The 17,483-nt window shown below is 39.1% G+C and overlaps 2 protein-coding genes across 2 annotated transcripts in view; one reads left to right on the top strand and one right to left on the bottom strand.

Annotated features, from left to right (window-relative positions):
- Positions 1–5,416, bottom strand: part of gpc5b (glypican 5b) — a 28,241-nt gene extending 22,825 nt beyond the window's left edge. Inside the window, exons 1-3 of the mRNA XM_079470782.1 lie at positions 5,040–5,416; positions 3,588–3,749; positions 194–903 (exon numbers count right to left, since the gene is read on the bottom strand). Of these exons, the coding sequence (XP_079326908.1) occupies positions 194–903; positions 3,588–3,749; positions 5,040–5,208 (1,041 nt within the window). The 5' untranslated portion in view covers positions 5,209–5,416. The remainder of the gene's footprint in view (positions 1–193; positions 904–3,587; positions 3,750–5,039) is intronic.
- Positions 5,417–6,364: 948 nt separating this feature from the next.
- Positions 6,365–9,502, top strand: rpp21 (ribonuclease P subunit p21). The gene is made up of 5 exons (XM_079470758.1): positions 6,365–6,629; positions 6,698–6,798; positions 6,912–6,994; positions 7,154–7,288; positions 7,977–9,502. Exons 1-5 carry the CDS (start codon positions 6,573–6,575, stop codon positions 8,072–8,074), a joined length of 474 nt encoding a protein of 157 aa, XP_079326884.1. The 5' UTR covers positions 6,365–6,572; the 3' UTR covers positions 8,075–9,502.
- The last annotated feature ends 7,981 nt before the right edge of the window (positions 9,503–17,483 follow it).

The following is a 17,483-nucleotide window of genomic DNA, read 5'->3' as shown; positions in this document are numbered from 1 at the left end:
AAGGTAATACAAATATAATGCTTCATTATGTTAGGTACAACTGCAACAGTATTTGATTGGCACCAGTGATTTGCACCAATCACTAAGCATGTTGCTGCATTTGTATGCATGTCAGATCTCGATTAGTCCAGCATATGGTGCAGCTCCAGCGTGCAATAAAAATAAACCTGAAGCATTGAATAGAATGACTCACCACTGCGCTGAGATGCGGCCCATTCAGCTGTGCATTGAGTATGGCATCATTGATCCTCTCTCGGATGCTCAAAAGCGTCAGTTCCATCTCGTACCCCCCTGCCAGTGCCCCGCTCAGCCCCTCCAGAAATGCCACGTACCGTCTCCATGGCCCATCCAGCTCGGCCAGGCTTGCCAGGCATCCCCGCATCACGTTAAGACACAGTCCATTGCACGGCTGGATGAGGGTCAGTCCGCGGCAGTGCGGGCAGTAGTGCATCCTCACCAAGGCCTGCCCGCACTGGCGTGCCAATCCCATCGACTCTGTGACATGCAGCACCTCAGTGCCCATCTCCAATGCTCGACTCAGTGCGCGGCCTGCTACTAGCGCAATGGACAGCCCTTGAGCGAGAGACTGGGGATGATGGCCGAAGGGGTTTACGTCATGCCTCGTAGCACGCAAGCACTCGCTTCCTTCGGCAGACCACGCGGATACTGGGGAACCCAAACCGGGATTGATCATTTGTTGATAGACTAATGGAAAAAGTTTGTCATAGAAGTTGTGGACCGAGCGTTCCACAGAGACGTTGCCATCGCCACGGAGGTAGAGGGCTAGATCAGAGAAGAGTTCGGAGACCAAGGGTCTGGCATCGCCAGAGATCGGCTTGTAGGCACTGTCGAAGAGCGAGTGAGTGTGATTGAGACTAAAGGAGAGCAGAGAATGGAAAGTATCTGTGGAAAGAAGAAATCAAATGATTATTTTACTTTTTTGCATGTCAGTATGTCTTGCAGCCTTCAATAAAATAGCACCTGTCACCAAAATGCTACACCCAGCATGATAGGTGATTATGCCGAATGTTTATTTCGGTCACTGTTCATTCGGTATAAACCTCAGTGCTTCTCTCGCATTGCTTACGACCCTCTTTCTCCTGCGTGTAATCTCTCTTTCCATTGGTCTAATGGGGTCTGACAAGCTGTAATCCACGGGTCTTCAGGTCCGGCGCTATGGGGCTGAAGGTTAGCTTGGAGATATCCGACACATGCGACTAACATCTAACCAATTTTAGCAGTCGGTGAAATATTATACCTCAGTATGTGGAAGGATAGTACAGTACCATGTGGATTGTTAACAATGGCTTTTGTGTATCTTCAATGTGTGGCATTTTGGTCAAATGCACTTAAACAATTAGCATGCTAGCGATTGCGACAAATGTGCTTTGAGGCATAAATAAAAGAACATCTGTTCACAGCTTTGTAAAATGTCTCATTCTTGTTTCTCTAACAGCATTTGCATTCCAGCTTCTGGTGGTGTCCTTATGGCACTCCGACCATCCAGTAATTCCAACAATGTTAAGCAACTGACCTTCGCGGGCTAGGAACACTATCTGCCAAACCCTCCTACCCGAAACCACAAAACCACACCAGATGTAGCATGACACTAGATTTAACAGTAAGTTACTTTTTAAAGATTTGTTAGAGGTCCATTCACACCAATACTGTTAACTATAACAATAACTATTTTAGAATCCCTGGCAACTGCTGTACACCCGGACACCTCAGTGTTGGGTAACATGACAGGGGATTACGGTCAGATCACGTAACAGAGATTTTCTCACATGATTCTGGACCATACAGGCACGCACAGCGAAGTCACACAGATCATGACCTCTATGACCTCTGACCTCTGCGGTAACAGGTTGTTGGGTGGCTTGGGCGATCATGCAGCTGATGGCTTTATTAATTCTATAATAGTCTGGGTAGATCTGAGCGTAAGAAACTCTTGCGTGCTGTACTCAGTCCAGGACTGAATTAAGATCAAAAGAAGGTGATCTAGCGTGTGGTATTTTTAAAGTTTTAGGTTCGGCGGGGATGGTTGGGCTTTATTGGGTTCGCTTTGAAGTCGTATGAGGGGTAGAGAGACCTGAATAAAACCAGGTTTTAAGAAACAGCACGCAGGTTGTTATGCTGACACGTGAGATTTAAAGGAACAGATCACTCAAAATATATATATTTTTTAATAGTAGTCCATAGGACACATGCGTTGTATATGAGATCTGAACTTCTTTTATGCTGCTTTGTCGTTTTCTTGACCTGACAGCTCTAGTCTTCATTGTGTAAAATAAGACACAGTTGTGGGTTCGAAACACAACATCAAGGTGAGTAAATGGTTTTTATTTATTTTACGACTCAATGCAGTTCAACCTTGAAACTCGTATAGACAAAAAAGCATTTAGACCAAGGCTGCCTACATTAACAATGTTCTTTCACGTGGGAATGGAAAGCACTTTACGGATGTCTCTTTTAACCAGGACACCGGCTACACTCGTTCGATGAGAAGCAGAGAAAGACGACAGATCTTTTCTGAAGCTCTCATTATAGAGCGATACATTGAAGTCCACTGAAACGGATCTCCAAGGATACCCCAAGTATTTCAACATTTCTCTCTTTGTTTGCTTTCAACTCTCTAAATATTCACTCGGCTGGTGGAAAAGACAGCAGCGGTGGCCTTTCCTACGAAACTAAATAGGCTTTTGTGACGGTTCGGGCAGACAAATTGGATGAACTTAAATATTTGGTTGGGCAAGTAAATTTATGACCTCATATGTTATAGGCCTACATTACAAATGCGCCGAAGTAGAAGATATGCACAGAGCCTGCTAGTAGGCATAGTTCACCCAAAAATTTAAATAAAAGTATTTTGTACACCCTCATGTGGATCAAAATCTGTTTATGACTCTTTTTTTTCTGTGGAACTCAAAAGAAGATATTTTGAGAAATGTCTCGGTGGTTTTGTGTCCATATGATGGAAGTTAATGGGGTCCAATGTTAGCCAACGTTCTTCAAAATATCTTCCTTTGTGTTATGCTGAAGACAGATTGTGATTTTTGGGTGAACTATCCCTTTAACCGTGTGAGAGCGAGACAGATCTTTCGATCTTTTTGTACATTGGCTTTCCAAACACTGATTCTGAACAGTCTTGTTTTAATCCTCGAATGCCAATCATCCCCTGGGAGGCATGTACCGCTTCACACGAGGACATGGCCCCATAACAGATCTAAAGAAAAGCTCTGTGCGAGTCGCACCCCAGCGCAAAAGTCGCCCTCACAATGCTGTGGTACTCTGGGTTTGTTGCCAGGGCGTTGGCATGCGGTTGATAAGGTGTGCGGAGTAGTTTGCAACTCATTGCTATGCGCGTTCTATAGCTTTCGCAAATGCAGTAATGACCGTAATACTCAAAGCAACACAAACCAGAGAATCCAGCGTCTCTTATATGTGCATAAAAAGCAATATCATGCATTGAATGTGGAAACCACCTGCTGTTCCAGGGGATTGAGCCCATGACTTTGTTATCCAAACAAACACTTGTACTGTTTTACTATAGCAGAGTAACCAAAAAGGTTGCATACTGTACGTACCCTGGAAGGACAAGGCATAGGCGTGGATGAGATATTTCAGTTCAAAGCTATAGGTTTTAACGTTCTGGAGCGTGTCCCTCTGGGAGGCGGTGTAGTAGCCCTCCTCCATCTTGCGAGTGCAACATGTGGGACCCTGATGTTTACAGATCAGAAGATCTGCATCTGTAGAGAATGAGTCATAAAAAACACAAAAAACACGTGATACATATGGGTACGTGCTTTTCTTAAAGAGAAAATGATTGACTCACTCATTTCTTTAAAACGTGTATGACCTTTTTCCTCCATCAAACAAAATGAGCATTTTTAAATACTTTTATTATTTCTTTGTATTAATTTACATTATTATTTGGATATTTATAGTGAAATATTCCAAGCTGCTGTCTTCCATACAATGAAAGTGAATGGTGACCACAACTTTTGAACAATATCATCATATTAAAGTACACAATATTATCAACATTATAGGCAGGATTTAATTTTAGTCGTTCTCTAAAATCGCACTCTTGTATGATCTTTCATGCATGTTGCCTTTGTGTCCTTTTTGAAGCTTGACAGCTCCCGTCCACATTTATTAAGTGAATGCGGGTGTGATTCTTCTATTGTTTTTCACCAAAGAAAGTAAGCACGAGTTACAGTAAGAGCATGATCTGCTCTGTCAGATGGCCCTGTCCCATGTGACCAATTTTACACCAATTGGACCCCATAAGTCATGCATTAGAACAGCTGAATGCAATCACAGCGATACTCCTGACCTCGCTCACCTCCTCTGCGACGCCTCTTCTGGAGACCATCTCAACACTTAACCCCTCGCCTTCTGTTTGGGGTCCGAGAGACCCCCAGGTCGTGTAGATCCCAAACAGAAGCAACTTTACTAGACACATTTCTGAAGTGACCGAGACACATTCTTCGAGTTTTTGAGCTGACCTCTTTCTCAGCAATGCTCTAACACAACATGTGGTGCATGTGAGGCACTTGACAGTCCATACTAGATTTTGTCAACACCAGCGACATTTCTGATTTATATCCTGTCAACGAAATTGATTTGTGTCACACTTAATGTTATAGTTCACCTAGGTTTACATAAGTAGTACTTTGGATCACTGGAAACTATGATGAATTATTAAATTTTTGTGATATTCTAAGTGTGTGTATTAAAATGTTATGTATGCATACAGTAGTTTGTTATTTAATTGTCTTTTATATATATTTTATTATATTATATAGTGTAGGGTATGAGATTCTTATTGGTTACCATTTTCAAAGTATTCTTTCAATTATTTAACTGGAGATAAACATCTAAAATAAATAGTTTACCCAAAAGAAATGTTTCCCATTGAATTTTCATACTAGGATTAAAAATGAAAAACGTGGGGGTAAAAAATGAAAGGACAAATTGAAAGTCTTCAGCCTCGTATTTAAATTGCATAATAAACATGTTACATATGAACGAACCTGTTGCTGCAGTCTCCGGAACCCATTTTAATGGACCGACCTGGCGCAGCTGGAACGCGGTTTTAACTTCATGACAGCTTTGCGCACTGACGCTCTCGACTGCCCATATCAACCGACTGAAGAGCACAAAGCAAAGCCAACATATACGCGATTCTGTCCTGCGGAGCATTGCACCATCTCAGACCATATAAAGCCCTTTAAAAGCCAAAGACAAGTCCGAAATATTGTCCAGAAGAGATGCGCATTTAGAAGCCGGTTATTATGGTTTCCAAAGAAAGTTTTCCGGCCTCTTCTATCGCAGGGGTCTTCACATGCTGGCGTAAATTGACAAGCTGCTTTGGAGACGTGCTTGGTCCGTGCGCGCGCGCTCGTGTGTGCCCAAATACCCTCCTTTGCGTATCCCGGGCGCAAAAACTCGACGAAGGCTTCTCCTAAATAATACCAATAGAGACTTTACAGAAACGTGGGTTTTAAACTACTCCTTATATAAACTTATGTCCACGTAATCTAATACATTTTTTGAAATTTTCATATTCATACAATCTTAAATGGTTTATTATTAAATTATACGTATGATCAACGTCACCAAAAGTCTGTGAAGTATGGACGATCAGGGAATTATGCTGCGTTCCAGGAACCTCGGTTTTTGATATTTCCCACTTCAAGCCCGGAAATAATTTACTAGCATTATTAAAGAACTTAAAAAATGAATACAACTAATTATTTAGTAGCATTGCAGTATTACAAGTATTTATTAAAATTAAAACAGCGCCGATACAGAAATGGTTCCGGTTGGGGTGGGTAACTTGCGTTCCAGACAGCTCGGATTTTGAATATTTTCCACCTCAAACTCGGAATTAATGTTTGGAATTAGTCGTTTGGAATTAAACGTATTTAGTTACCGTAAGAAATGAATGTTACTTATGGTTTAGTGACATTAAACGTATTTAGTAACAGTGAGAAATTAATTACTTATGGTGTAGTAACTTGAAAACAGTTTTAACATTAAACGAAAAGGACTGAAACGGGTTAAGGTGGGAATTATCCAAAATCCGATGTGTCTGGATCGCAGGTTAAGACTACCAAAATATTTCATCGTGTCGGTTAATAATAATAGACATTGCCACAATACAGACATTGCTCATAATCAAAATCATTGTAAAATCTTATAGGCTAAATATGGGTCGGCTTATTTTTTATTTTTACTCTTTGTTTTATTTTAAACGCATTACTTGTGTCGTTCTGTATGTGTCCCTACAAGTTTTTAGTATATTCTGGCATGTCCAAAAATAAAGGAATTTAACGTTACTTAAATGTGTACTTGCACCGCTAATCCGCTAGATGGCGACATGCGGCACACATATATATTGATTTAGCACAACTGCGAAGAAGAGAAAAACACATTCGTGCTGCCTGAAAGCGTTGCACGATAATCTGCTTTAATCGTATTTAATATCACTGACACTATATGGGAACTTTATCGTTAACGTTTCGATCGTGGATACCAAACAACCGAGACGTCCGTAAATAAACATGGCCGGAAATATAAAAGATAAAGACGCATTTCAGCGTCTAAACTTTCTCTATCAGGTTAGTAAGACCGTGCGAGTAGGTTTTAGTTGCTTAAACTCTCTCTTGACGCTGTTTTTGTGTTCCAGGCGGCTCACTGTGTTTTGGCTCAAGATCCTGAAAATATTGAATTGGCGAGATTTTACTGCTTTACTCAGAAGACCATCTCTAAACGACTGGTGCTCAGGCAGTGAGTAACTGTACTGATGCCTGTGACATTCCCATTAGGTGCAATGTTGATTTGGAATAAACAAACACATTTATGATGGAGTTTCATTAAAGCGTGACATTTTCTCTCCGCAGAGATCCATCAGTGAAGAGAACCATTTGCAAGAAGTGTTGTGCTTTATTGATACCAGGTGTCACATCAACAGTAAGACAGAAAAGTAAGACTGACTGTCTGTCTCTCTGCCTTTATTTACATTGATGCATTTGGCAGACACTTTTATCCAAAGTTACTCACAAGGATTTAGTACATCTGTTTATCAGTTGAGCTACAGGACATGTTTATAATCTATCGATTCAAAATGTATTATGTATTTAAGGGGGACCCAGAGCACAACGGAAGACCATTGTACGATGTTTAAGCTGCGGATTGACCAAACGATTTCCAAACAACCCAAAGCATAAGCTGTGGGTGGACCAACCTGAGGCTCAGCTAGAAAACCAGACTCCACCGGGTAAAGCATTCATATTTACATGAATATTTACGTTATTAATGAACAGATTTAATAGACCACCTGTCATACTAAAGAGAAAACACGTTTTTTAAAGGGTCATAAATGTTTAAGACAAAAGGTTTTATTGTCATTTATCAGGCAACAAATTGATACTAACTAAGAAACTAAATAGTCATATAGTTATTTACGTTTTATACACAGATTTGAGCTGGTGGCACATTCAACTTCTCTCAGAAGTCAAGAAGTAATTAAAAATGTATTTTTCTTTAAGGACGGCAAGTAAATTACTGTCATTGGGCATCTGATAAAAAACTAATTATTTTCTATTTTTTCTGCCTTGTAAAAACAATAACAAAAATAATACATTTTCGGGACTGACTATATTTTAGAGACAAAAGAGTTTACACATATGAGTGGATTAACCATAAGAAAACATAAAGATAATCATCTTTGTAATCATCACAAATACTTTGTTTAGGGAAGCTGTGGCACAAACCTTACTGGACATTCGGCGGTGGTCTAATACATTTATTCAGCACTGTATTTGAGCTCAAAATGACGCAAGTTTATTAGTCCTATTTAGTGTTTAACCGTGCAGTGTTATCTGCACTGCTATGGAAATGTGAGTTTTGCACAAGCATTTATTGTAAATGCGGTTTATCATGTTGTATTTATCTGCTATCCACAGATGCTGGTCCTTCATCTAAGTCCACAACCCAAGGAGCAAAATCGAGGGTTTCAAGAGGTCAAGCTTCCTCAAAAGAAAAGCCTTCATCTACAGCTTAGACCAATGCGGCGTGTGAAAGCTGAGCCCATTGGTTACTGTATTGTCTTTGACACATTAATACAATTCAAAGACTTTATGGACGATAAAGTGCTCAAACACAGTAGTCTATTTTAATATTTATTTTATTAAATTGAAAAAGTATGAGTTCGAGTGCAATATTGTTTGAAGTAACGCTGAAGTAAGCTTATGTTTGCTTGGAATTGCAATTTGAAGGTTTACTTTGGTAAAATCTCGAAACTGATCTTTTACAGAAGTGGTTGAATTACACTGAAAATGGCTTTAATTTTTCAAATTTTGTACTTATTTTCATGACGTTTTTGTCTTTCCACTTAAAATAATCTATTTTGTCCTAACCCTGAGTGGAAGGAATCTTGGGGATTGAGGGCTTGGATGAGAAATTGAGCTGTCATTGCTAGTTCACCTATTATTTAGAAATGTACTTAAATGCGTTAAGACATTTTTTACAAAATAACTTCAAATTAACAAAAAGCAGTCTTTGTAAAATGTTTAGTTTGTGCCCCTTGGGGGTTAAGTTTCTACTTTTGGCCTTTAAACTGTGTTCCAGTCAGCTTAGAAATGATTTCTTGATGTTTTTGTGTGTTGCATCCCCACAGTGAACATAAAAGTTTTGATAACCCCGCATTTGATGTTTATGGTCCCAACAAAAGCTTCTTTGCATAACTCTGCGTGGTCATGAATTATTAAAAATCGCCTGTGAGATCCTACGTATTTTGGCAAAAATCTTGGAATCTCATCGCTTTTGCATATTCATAATATTCTGTACTATGTCAATAATTTATAAGAGAAATTAAGACATTTATTCACGTGTGTGTGTATGTCAGCCAGTGCTGATGTTGCTAATTGGATGGGATATGGATCGTGTCTAAACGCATTACAACTGTGCCATCCCAGAGAGATCTATGGGTTGTCAATACTGCAACGACACACAGTACCAGGAGGCATCGTCTAAGCCAAAGAGCCTCCGCCTGTTCCTCGAATGAAGAAACTGAATCTATCGCCCTGAAGGCCGGGGCATGATGCATATAGGAAGGCTGTTGGATTTAATTCAATTTGCATCGAAAGGTGTCAGTGGAAGTACATTAGGAATTTAAATCTTGTGCAAAATGAATATTTTCATGTCTGTGGTATCAAGAAGAATTAGGAGTGAATGAAAGGTTGAAGACATGCTTTAGATATATTGGATCAGTTTTCTGTACGTTTTCCTATCATAGATGTTGATTTAAAGGGACAGTTTACCCAAAACTCTATTCATCCTCATGAAGTTCAACACTTGTTTATAATTCTTTCTTTTGTGAAACATAAATGAAGATATTTTGCGAAATCTCTCTGTGGTTTTGTGTCCACACAATGGAAGTCAGTGTGAGTCCTATGTTGTTTGGTTACTGGTCTTTAGTGTTTTGCAGATGAAAAAAGTCCTTTAACAAACTGTAATGAATATGTGGGCCAATATTTAGTATTTTTATAGTAATGCTATTAATAGTTTGTGTTTGAAGCAACTTGGCGCATTATTGTAAAATATCATTTATTGGCCCCATGTTATGAGTTGTTTTACAACAGCTTTGATTGAGGCTCATTTGTATAAAAAGTCAATTTATAGGCTCCCCAAGGCAATATTACGTTTTAATCTTCACCTTAACCAATATTTCTGTAAATATGCATTTGACTCTGCAGGATGCATATTGCCAATATATCCTCTTCGTACATGAATTTTTTATATGCTGAGAAACGCTCTCTGCAACATGACCCAAAGTGTGCCCAGTGTTCCTCTGAGCTGTGACATTTCTGTGTTTGAATTTTCGTCTGCCCTGTTTCGTCCGAGGGGAAAACAAAACCATTTCTGTATTGTCGGAAATATTTTGCATGCCCAATAGCTCTTGATTGCTTTTGGCAGTGCTGCAAATCTGCATGGAGGGAATATCACAGCTTCAGCCCACAAGCTACTGCCAACATTTACGGTATGTTGAATTTCATATATTCATTTCAATCTGTTTTTCCATATTGCAAATTATTCTGGTAGATAGTGTTGTATTTATTGAAGTTGTCTTGTAAAGATTTATTTGAAGATAACTTTATATTCACACCCAGCCAATCACATAGGAGCTTGTGGTTTTGGAAAGCTATCGCCAATTTTGTACGCAATATGTTTTAACAACAGATCTCTAAAAGTTTAAATTCATAGCTTTTTTTGATGGCACAAAAATTGCCGTACATAACAAAAAGCAATGGTAACTATGCAATAAGACTGCATGGAAAGTATGACACAAAATTAAATTGCATGTTGCATATCAGCAGGAATAAAGAAATACTTTCATAATGGTACCGATAAAGCATTCTGGCAGCTACGGTATTAAGTAGATAATATTGTAATCTCGCAGGGAAGGATAAGGTGCACAGGCCATAAACATTGAAATGATTTGCATGTATTGATAAATGATAAAACCTCTCAGCAGCCCTCGCAAAACATGCTTGCAAATGTTGGCCAGCCCGTGGGCCGGTTCTGGATATACAACACTACAAATTGAACGAGGAGAAAAGAGCTAAAAAGATTATCCACTACATAGCCGAGGCTGTCAACTGTGATTATCCATAAGCACAAGCCAAGTGGTATTAGTCATGAGAAAAATTAGACGGAAAATTGCAGAGAGAATGTATCGGAGGGAACGCAGAGGCGAAGCGTCAGATGCTCATCTCTTTAGGTTTAAATACCCTTTAAATATAGCACGGTGGAAAATCGATTGTGTTGCTTGAAATTGTGCACCGGACAATGATGAAGATCTTGTTATGAAAACATTTCCATAATGGTAATTGTGGCTTTTTTACGAGGTCGAATAGATATAGCTTTTTAGTTAATGAGGCGCAATCGAAGAAGAGCAAGCTGTGGATATTTTTTGGACGAGTTTATGGAGTAATATTTTCTTTGGCTGTTTTACTTTATTGAATTCCCTGAGAGAGAATGCCACAGCTTGTTGGCACTTTCCCCATTAATAAAACAGCAACAGGGTTGAAAAATTATCTTAAATTAGGGAGTAAAGGATATAGCCAGATTGACATTTTCTAGTTAAGATGCTCTAAACTTCAGTTAAGTTTGTGGAGATGTTTGTTTGTTCATGCTTCTTACAGTAATTTAAGAAGTGGGGGGGGGGGGGGGGGGGCTTGGGGTGGGGTGTTGTTCAGACCTTCATTAGTCCATCTCAGTCGGGCCTGAAGGCCTCTCTTCCTCTTCGTAATTTTATCCACTTACGCAAACAGCTTCCTCAAATTAACATGTTTCTTCAGGTATGCAAATATATGCAAATGTGTGGGCGGCTGCTTTGATGTCGAGGTGCAGAGAAACGGAAAGGTTGAAAACTCTGGATAGTGCACTGTAGTAAACATCTCCCTGGAGATTTCATAAACTAGATTAAACTAGAGCAAATGGAATCAATGATTACATATGAATGATGATACAAGTAACTCCGCCCCCGATGCGTGTCATTTGTTGTGTAGGTTGTAGATGTGGTCTATATGCTTGCGTTTACTGAATTGTTTTACACATTTTTTTTTTGTTTCAATTAATTACTCTCTGAAATGATTAACTGCTGTTAATGTGCCTGCTGTTTCTTTAAAAAATTAATATGCTTTGTTATAATTAGAATTTTTTTAATTTTGCTGTCCTCGAGGTATTTTATTAATTTTATCTTGATGATATTATGTATCTTGCATCTGAGGACCCCCCCCACCAAAAAATGATTGAAACCGAATTGAAACTCTACCAAGAACCCGACATTAGTGCTTGTCAGTTTGCATGGAAGCCAATTGTAAAATTGTATAATTCCAATATTCACTTGTTTAAAATGTGGGTTTAACATTTTATCCAAAGATGAAGACCTTAAAATGTACTGCATAGTGAAAATGACATGTGTGGCTGTGTGATCATTTGACTCAACGGACAGATCATTGAAATATCTCAATGTCGACCTCTCTGTAAACAGGATTTACAGCGACGCCTTCGCAAGAACTCTGCTTTATTTTGAGATCATAGCTGAAAATAACACGCATTACTAAATAAAACGTTATAGCTCACCCTTTCGAAATGTCAACGGGAGATGGAAAACTAATATTGATCAAAGACTTTCAAGGTTTGCCGTTGTGCCTCATAAACACGGTTAAAAAATAAATAAATCATAAATGCTAAAGTCACGCATACTTTGGAAACGTTTTCATCTCAAGACTGAGACGTTGGACAGGGTGAGGATGGAGATGAAATCAGAGTGAAGAGAAACAGGAGCAAATGCTGCGGTGCATGCTGGGATGTAAGCATGCTCCTGAACTCCCAGCCTTAATTGGGCTAATTTGATGCGGCCGAATGCATTTTTAGCACGAATTCTCATGACTTTTTAATATGAGCACCATAAAAGTTGGGAAAAGAAGGGGGCTGGAATTACTTTTGTGGGTCAGATGCAGCCTTCATGAAGATTGTGGGCCCAGAATCTTACTGTAATTAATCAAGTGGGCTCATTAAAAACCAACAGGCCGTGGTGTGATGGCTCCGCATCCAAATGATTGCATTACATTTAATTGCATATAAGAAAGGGTTAATTGTTGACGTGGCTGTTGACATTATAGGTTTATTTTAAAAACACGGAAGGCATCGATGCACATGCAGTAAAATGGTAGGGTTTCCGTGATGTGCAATAAAACAGTTTAACTAGGTCTGGGATCTGTTTTCCATCTAGCAGTTTTCCTACAAAAATGAACTATTATTTAACCAACCTAACAACATATATTTGGAGTTTTTCTTATAGTTGAACCATAGTTTACCCAAATTCACCACAAAAACCATAGTTTAACCATGATTTTTGAAGCAAAACTATCCCTGCTGAAAAACAATAGAAACCCAAAAGGAACCATCTCAGAAATTAGAATGGTATCCATTAAAATACCCTTATGAACCATAAGCTTTATCCTACTGGAATAATGCCTAAAACACAGTACAAAAACTTATTTTGTAAAGGTTTTAATGGAAAAAAACATTGGGCTGTAATGGCATTCTAATGGTAACCATACGAGTTTCTGTGATGGGTTCCCTGCTGAAAAACCCCCCCAGAATTTCTAGGATCCATAAAAATTCCATCAAGAACCCGCTTTTTCCATTAAAACCATTACAAAATTCTGAGCAATTTTGAGCAATATTCCAATATGATGTAACATCCCACCAATACAATCCATCACATACAAGTAGAACCAAGCCAGTACAAATCCCTTTAAAACCATTATTACTAAAAAACCATTACCATGAAGCCATTGTAACATCTTTAATGGTTTATATTGTTTTTTCAGCAGGGGTGCTAATACAAATGGTAATCAAAAGCCAAAAAAGAGTTAAATTTTTTTTTACTATAATGAAACCGAGGTCTTTCATAATTTACCCACCCTCATATCATTCCTAATGTAAGATTTCCTTTCTTCCGCAGAACACAGAATATATTTTGAAGAAAGTTGATAACGAAACTACATTGTACCCCTTTGACTTCAATTGAATGGACACAGAATCACAGAGACATTCCTCAAAATATCTTCTTTTGTGTTCCACAGAATATAGAGTCGTGTACATGTGAATGACATCATTTAGTGTTTTGGGGGGGAAATCTCTTTAGTTTTCTTTCTCAAGAACAAGATTCAGGAATCAGGCCCCTGAATATCACAGATTGGCTTAATTTAGATGTTTTTAGATGCTCATTTGTAAACGGAGCCTCATGTGTCCAAGCCAACGTCTCCGTAAACATGGAAATTTATAAGAGTAACCAATGTGTTAACCTGCAGCTGCTTTCCATAAATCCGCCGGAACGCGTCGGTGAGTTATTATCGACGAGATGTACAGTACTCTGCCGGCGTGGACCATTTGAAATGAATGTCGGTTTGCTCGAGGGCACAGTCTGCAACCTCCGTCTGCAGTCACCCAGGCAGAAACGAGAGACCTCTCGCTCCCACGCTGAACGCACGCGCACGGAATCCAGTTATATATGTTAAATAATGCAGAAACGCATGCATTTAGGGTTATGATCTATTGGTGCGTGTTTGCATAATGCGTACTGCTCAGCTCATCTCAACAACGAGGCACCACATCGATTTGGGTTGTTACCTAACACACTTTTGGCCTCACAGCCGGTGAACGCGTCCGTGGATTCGGGCAAATATCGAGCCACATGGAGTGATAGAACGGAGAGAAAAGAGGAAGGGGTACGAGGAACAGGTCTTATGCCCGGGGACAATTCTTCACGGTTACACAAAACTAGGCCACCGCTAAAAATGAACACTGTGAGCTCGATCTCGCTTACTCACAGACATAAGAATGAGAGAAAAAAGCGTTCAGGAAAATAAGTGCTTGCTAGCTGCAATAAATGGTAAACAACTGTCTGTTTAGCAAGAACAGTTCTTCCTTTTAGCATAAGATGGGTCATTCCTGTTATGCAATACCTTACCAACTATACATTGAAGAACAGGCTTTTGTTGAATATTTAAGAAAGTAGCCTAAGGGATAGTTCACACAGAAAGTTCTTTCATCAGTTACTCACGTTCGTGTCATTGTATGACTTTCTTCTGCAAAACAAAAAGAAGATATTTTGAAGAATGTTGGTAACCAAACAACATTGAACACCATTGGCCTCAATTGTATGCACACAAAACCACTGAGACATTTCTCAAAATATCCTATTTTGTGTTCTAGATGATTCATATACAGGTTTTGAATGACACGAGGGTGAATACATGACTAAATGTTTATTTTTGGGTGAACGATTGCTTCTTTGATACTGTGTTTGGTCTGAAACTTGGGATATCTCCATTTTAAAAGCTAAGTTTAATATTTCCGGCAGTTTATCTAGACGTTACAGTACGACAGGAGCGTGAATGCGAACAGATGCGGGCCAAGGTGTGTAAAACACAGAACCACCTCTTACTTAGAGCTTAGACTTCAAGTGAAATATTTATTTGATAGCGTCTCGCGGTAAGCATGCGCTTCGTGAGATTTACACATCTCGCATTAACACATCAAGAGCAGGCAGGAATTTCTCCATTTCTAACGTGGCATCCGTGTCCCATGTTTAATGCTTGATGCTGTGCATGGACAGCTTGTTATATTGCTTTCACGCTTTATTGCCTCTTTGATCGAATAGGATAACACTTGAAATCTGCATCTTGCGGTACAGCGAAGCGGTGGAACTTCTGAACTAATTTGGTGTTAACTAGAAATAATATCAAAGCAATTTTATTAGTACATTTTTCATACAAACGCCGTAAGACATTTTTACACCAAATTGGATGTTCAACTCTTTTAAATATAAGCCAGTAGCTCAAAATGCAAGGACATGATCTTGCAAACTGCATGTGAAATGTTCACTGGTGCTTCTTTTATTTATTTATATATCAAGCACTATGGGGCGGTTTCCTGGACAGGGATTAGCTAAAACCAGGACTAGGCCTTAGTTAAATTGGGATATTTAAATTGTTTTAAAAAACATCCCTGACAAAAAACATTACTGATGTCGAGACAAAACGATGGCACAGATCTTTTTTAAGATATGTCTGTGTAGGTTGTTTTCGACTGAGACGTTTAAGTTAGTCTGGTACTAGTTTTAATCCCTGTCTGGGAAACCGCCCCTATATGTTTCCTCATCGTTTGTCAGAAACTTCCCATTTCTTTGCTGATTTCCACCCATCCCGCCGTCACAGATAATTTATGGTCGTTTACCCATCCGAATCTGTGTCTTGTGGTGCCGGCGGATGGATGTTCTCTTTGACACGTCCATGGAACAAGGCACGATCTATCAGACGATCCTTCGTTCTCAAACTGCTCTCTGTGGCACGCCGAGATTGATGGCCCGTGCTTTTCACGAGGGGCAGGGTAAGTGATCAAACACGTCCAATTAACAAAGGCGCGACACTGCCCCGAGACCCATCTCGTTGGTGGAAGTAATGGTGTGAGTTCTTGTCAAATATTCATGACCGTCTAACACTCGGGTAATCGGAGACAGACCGTCGTTTTTAAGTAATTGCACTTCATAATTATCAACAAAGGCTCTGTGCATTTTGAATACGCTGTCGATCACTAGATTTAGTCTGGATGGTTTAGGTGTTTTTATATCATCTCCACCTATATAAATGTCCCTTTATGGTTTGGTTTAGTCTGTCAGTTATTTTTCTGCTAAATGAAATGCTGGTGAAGCTGTGGGTTTATGGTTAAGCTAGCTATGAAGCCGAGGAACGTAAGCATGCATGTTTCCACAATGGGGCCTACATTTAAAGCTAGTGATGCATTCTTTGAACGTTATATGGAGGTTTTGCAACATTTTTCTAACATCTTCTTTGACTCTTGGTTTTGAAGTTGTTGGGTTGGATACAAACCCTGCAGATGAAATAGACATTTTACAAAAGACGTCTTTATGTATCCTGCACCTTTTTCATTTTAAAATAAAACGTCTATGTATGTAAATGAAAGTTATAGCTTGCAATGAAATGTTTTTATCACAGGTGACTGAAGCTCTGTCTGGATTTTGCTGTGGAAAACCCAACCAGTAAGTGTGCACATTGCCAAGATGGCAGATGGCAGATACCAGCACATCATTTTGGAAAACGTTGTGTTGTATTTTAAATGTCAATTTTGTTTGCGTTTTTGGGAAATGTTGGGGATAGAGAGGCGAATTGGGATTGTTGCATGTTTGCATAATGCCTAAAATATTGCTGGCTGGACTCGAACATGCATCAGCCCAAATGCCTGACAATATTTAGGCTATTCATTCAAAGTTCACTTTTTATATTATTTTCTGGTTTTATTGTGAACGGTGTAGATGTCACAGCTTTAAAGCTCTTTTTAGATGATGCCTACAATTACCTGTCATATATAGACCTATATAGACCATAAAATATATAGACGCATACGTTTCACAATCCAATCATTTCCTCACGTGTAAAATCACACATACGTATTTGTCTTTTTGTCAAATGGATTGTTTTACAAATACATTACATTATGTAAATAACATATGAGCGCCCTTTCATGTAGTCACACACGTTGTAAGTCACAAACATTGCAATGACAAATGAAGTCATAATATTCAACAGCTAGCGTTCTGGAAACACTGCAGGACAAATGCTAAAATAGTTTGTGAAAATGCACACAAAAATGATCCACCATCGTGTAAGCTTACTGTAGCCTATTTGCAAATGTTTTACCTTTATATAATGTGTATGTGATTTCTGATTTCTTGACAACTAGGGTTTCTATTTAAACCATCCTTTTGCTCCATGATCACACACTCTCTCTCTCTTCCACACACGGGCGAGTAATACTGTAGTGATGCTCTGAGCGTTTCCTTCAGTACTGTATAATCTCCTTCTTTACTCCTCCAG

This window comes from Barbatula barbatula, assembly GCF_947034865.1.
Source record: "Barbatula barbatula genome assembly, chromosome: 13".
NCBI classification, from domain to species: Eukaryota; Metazoa; Chordata; class Actinopteri; order Cypriniformes; family Nemacheilidae; genus Barbatula; species Barbatula barbatula.
Note: the sequence above shows the minus strand (reverse complement) of the source record. Positions and strands in the feature narration are given on the sequence as shown.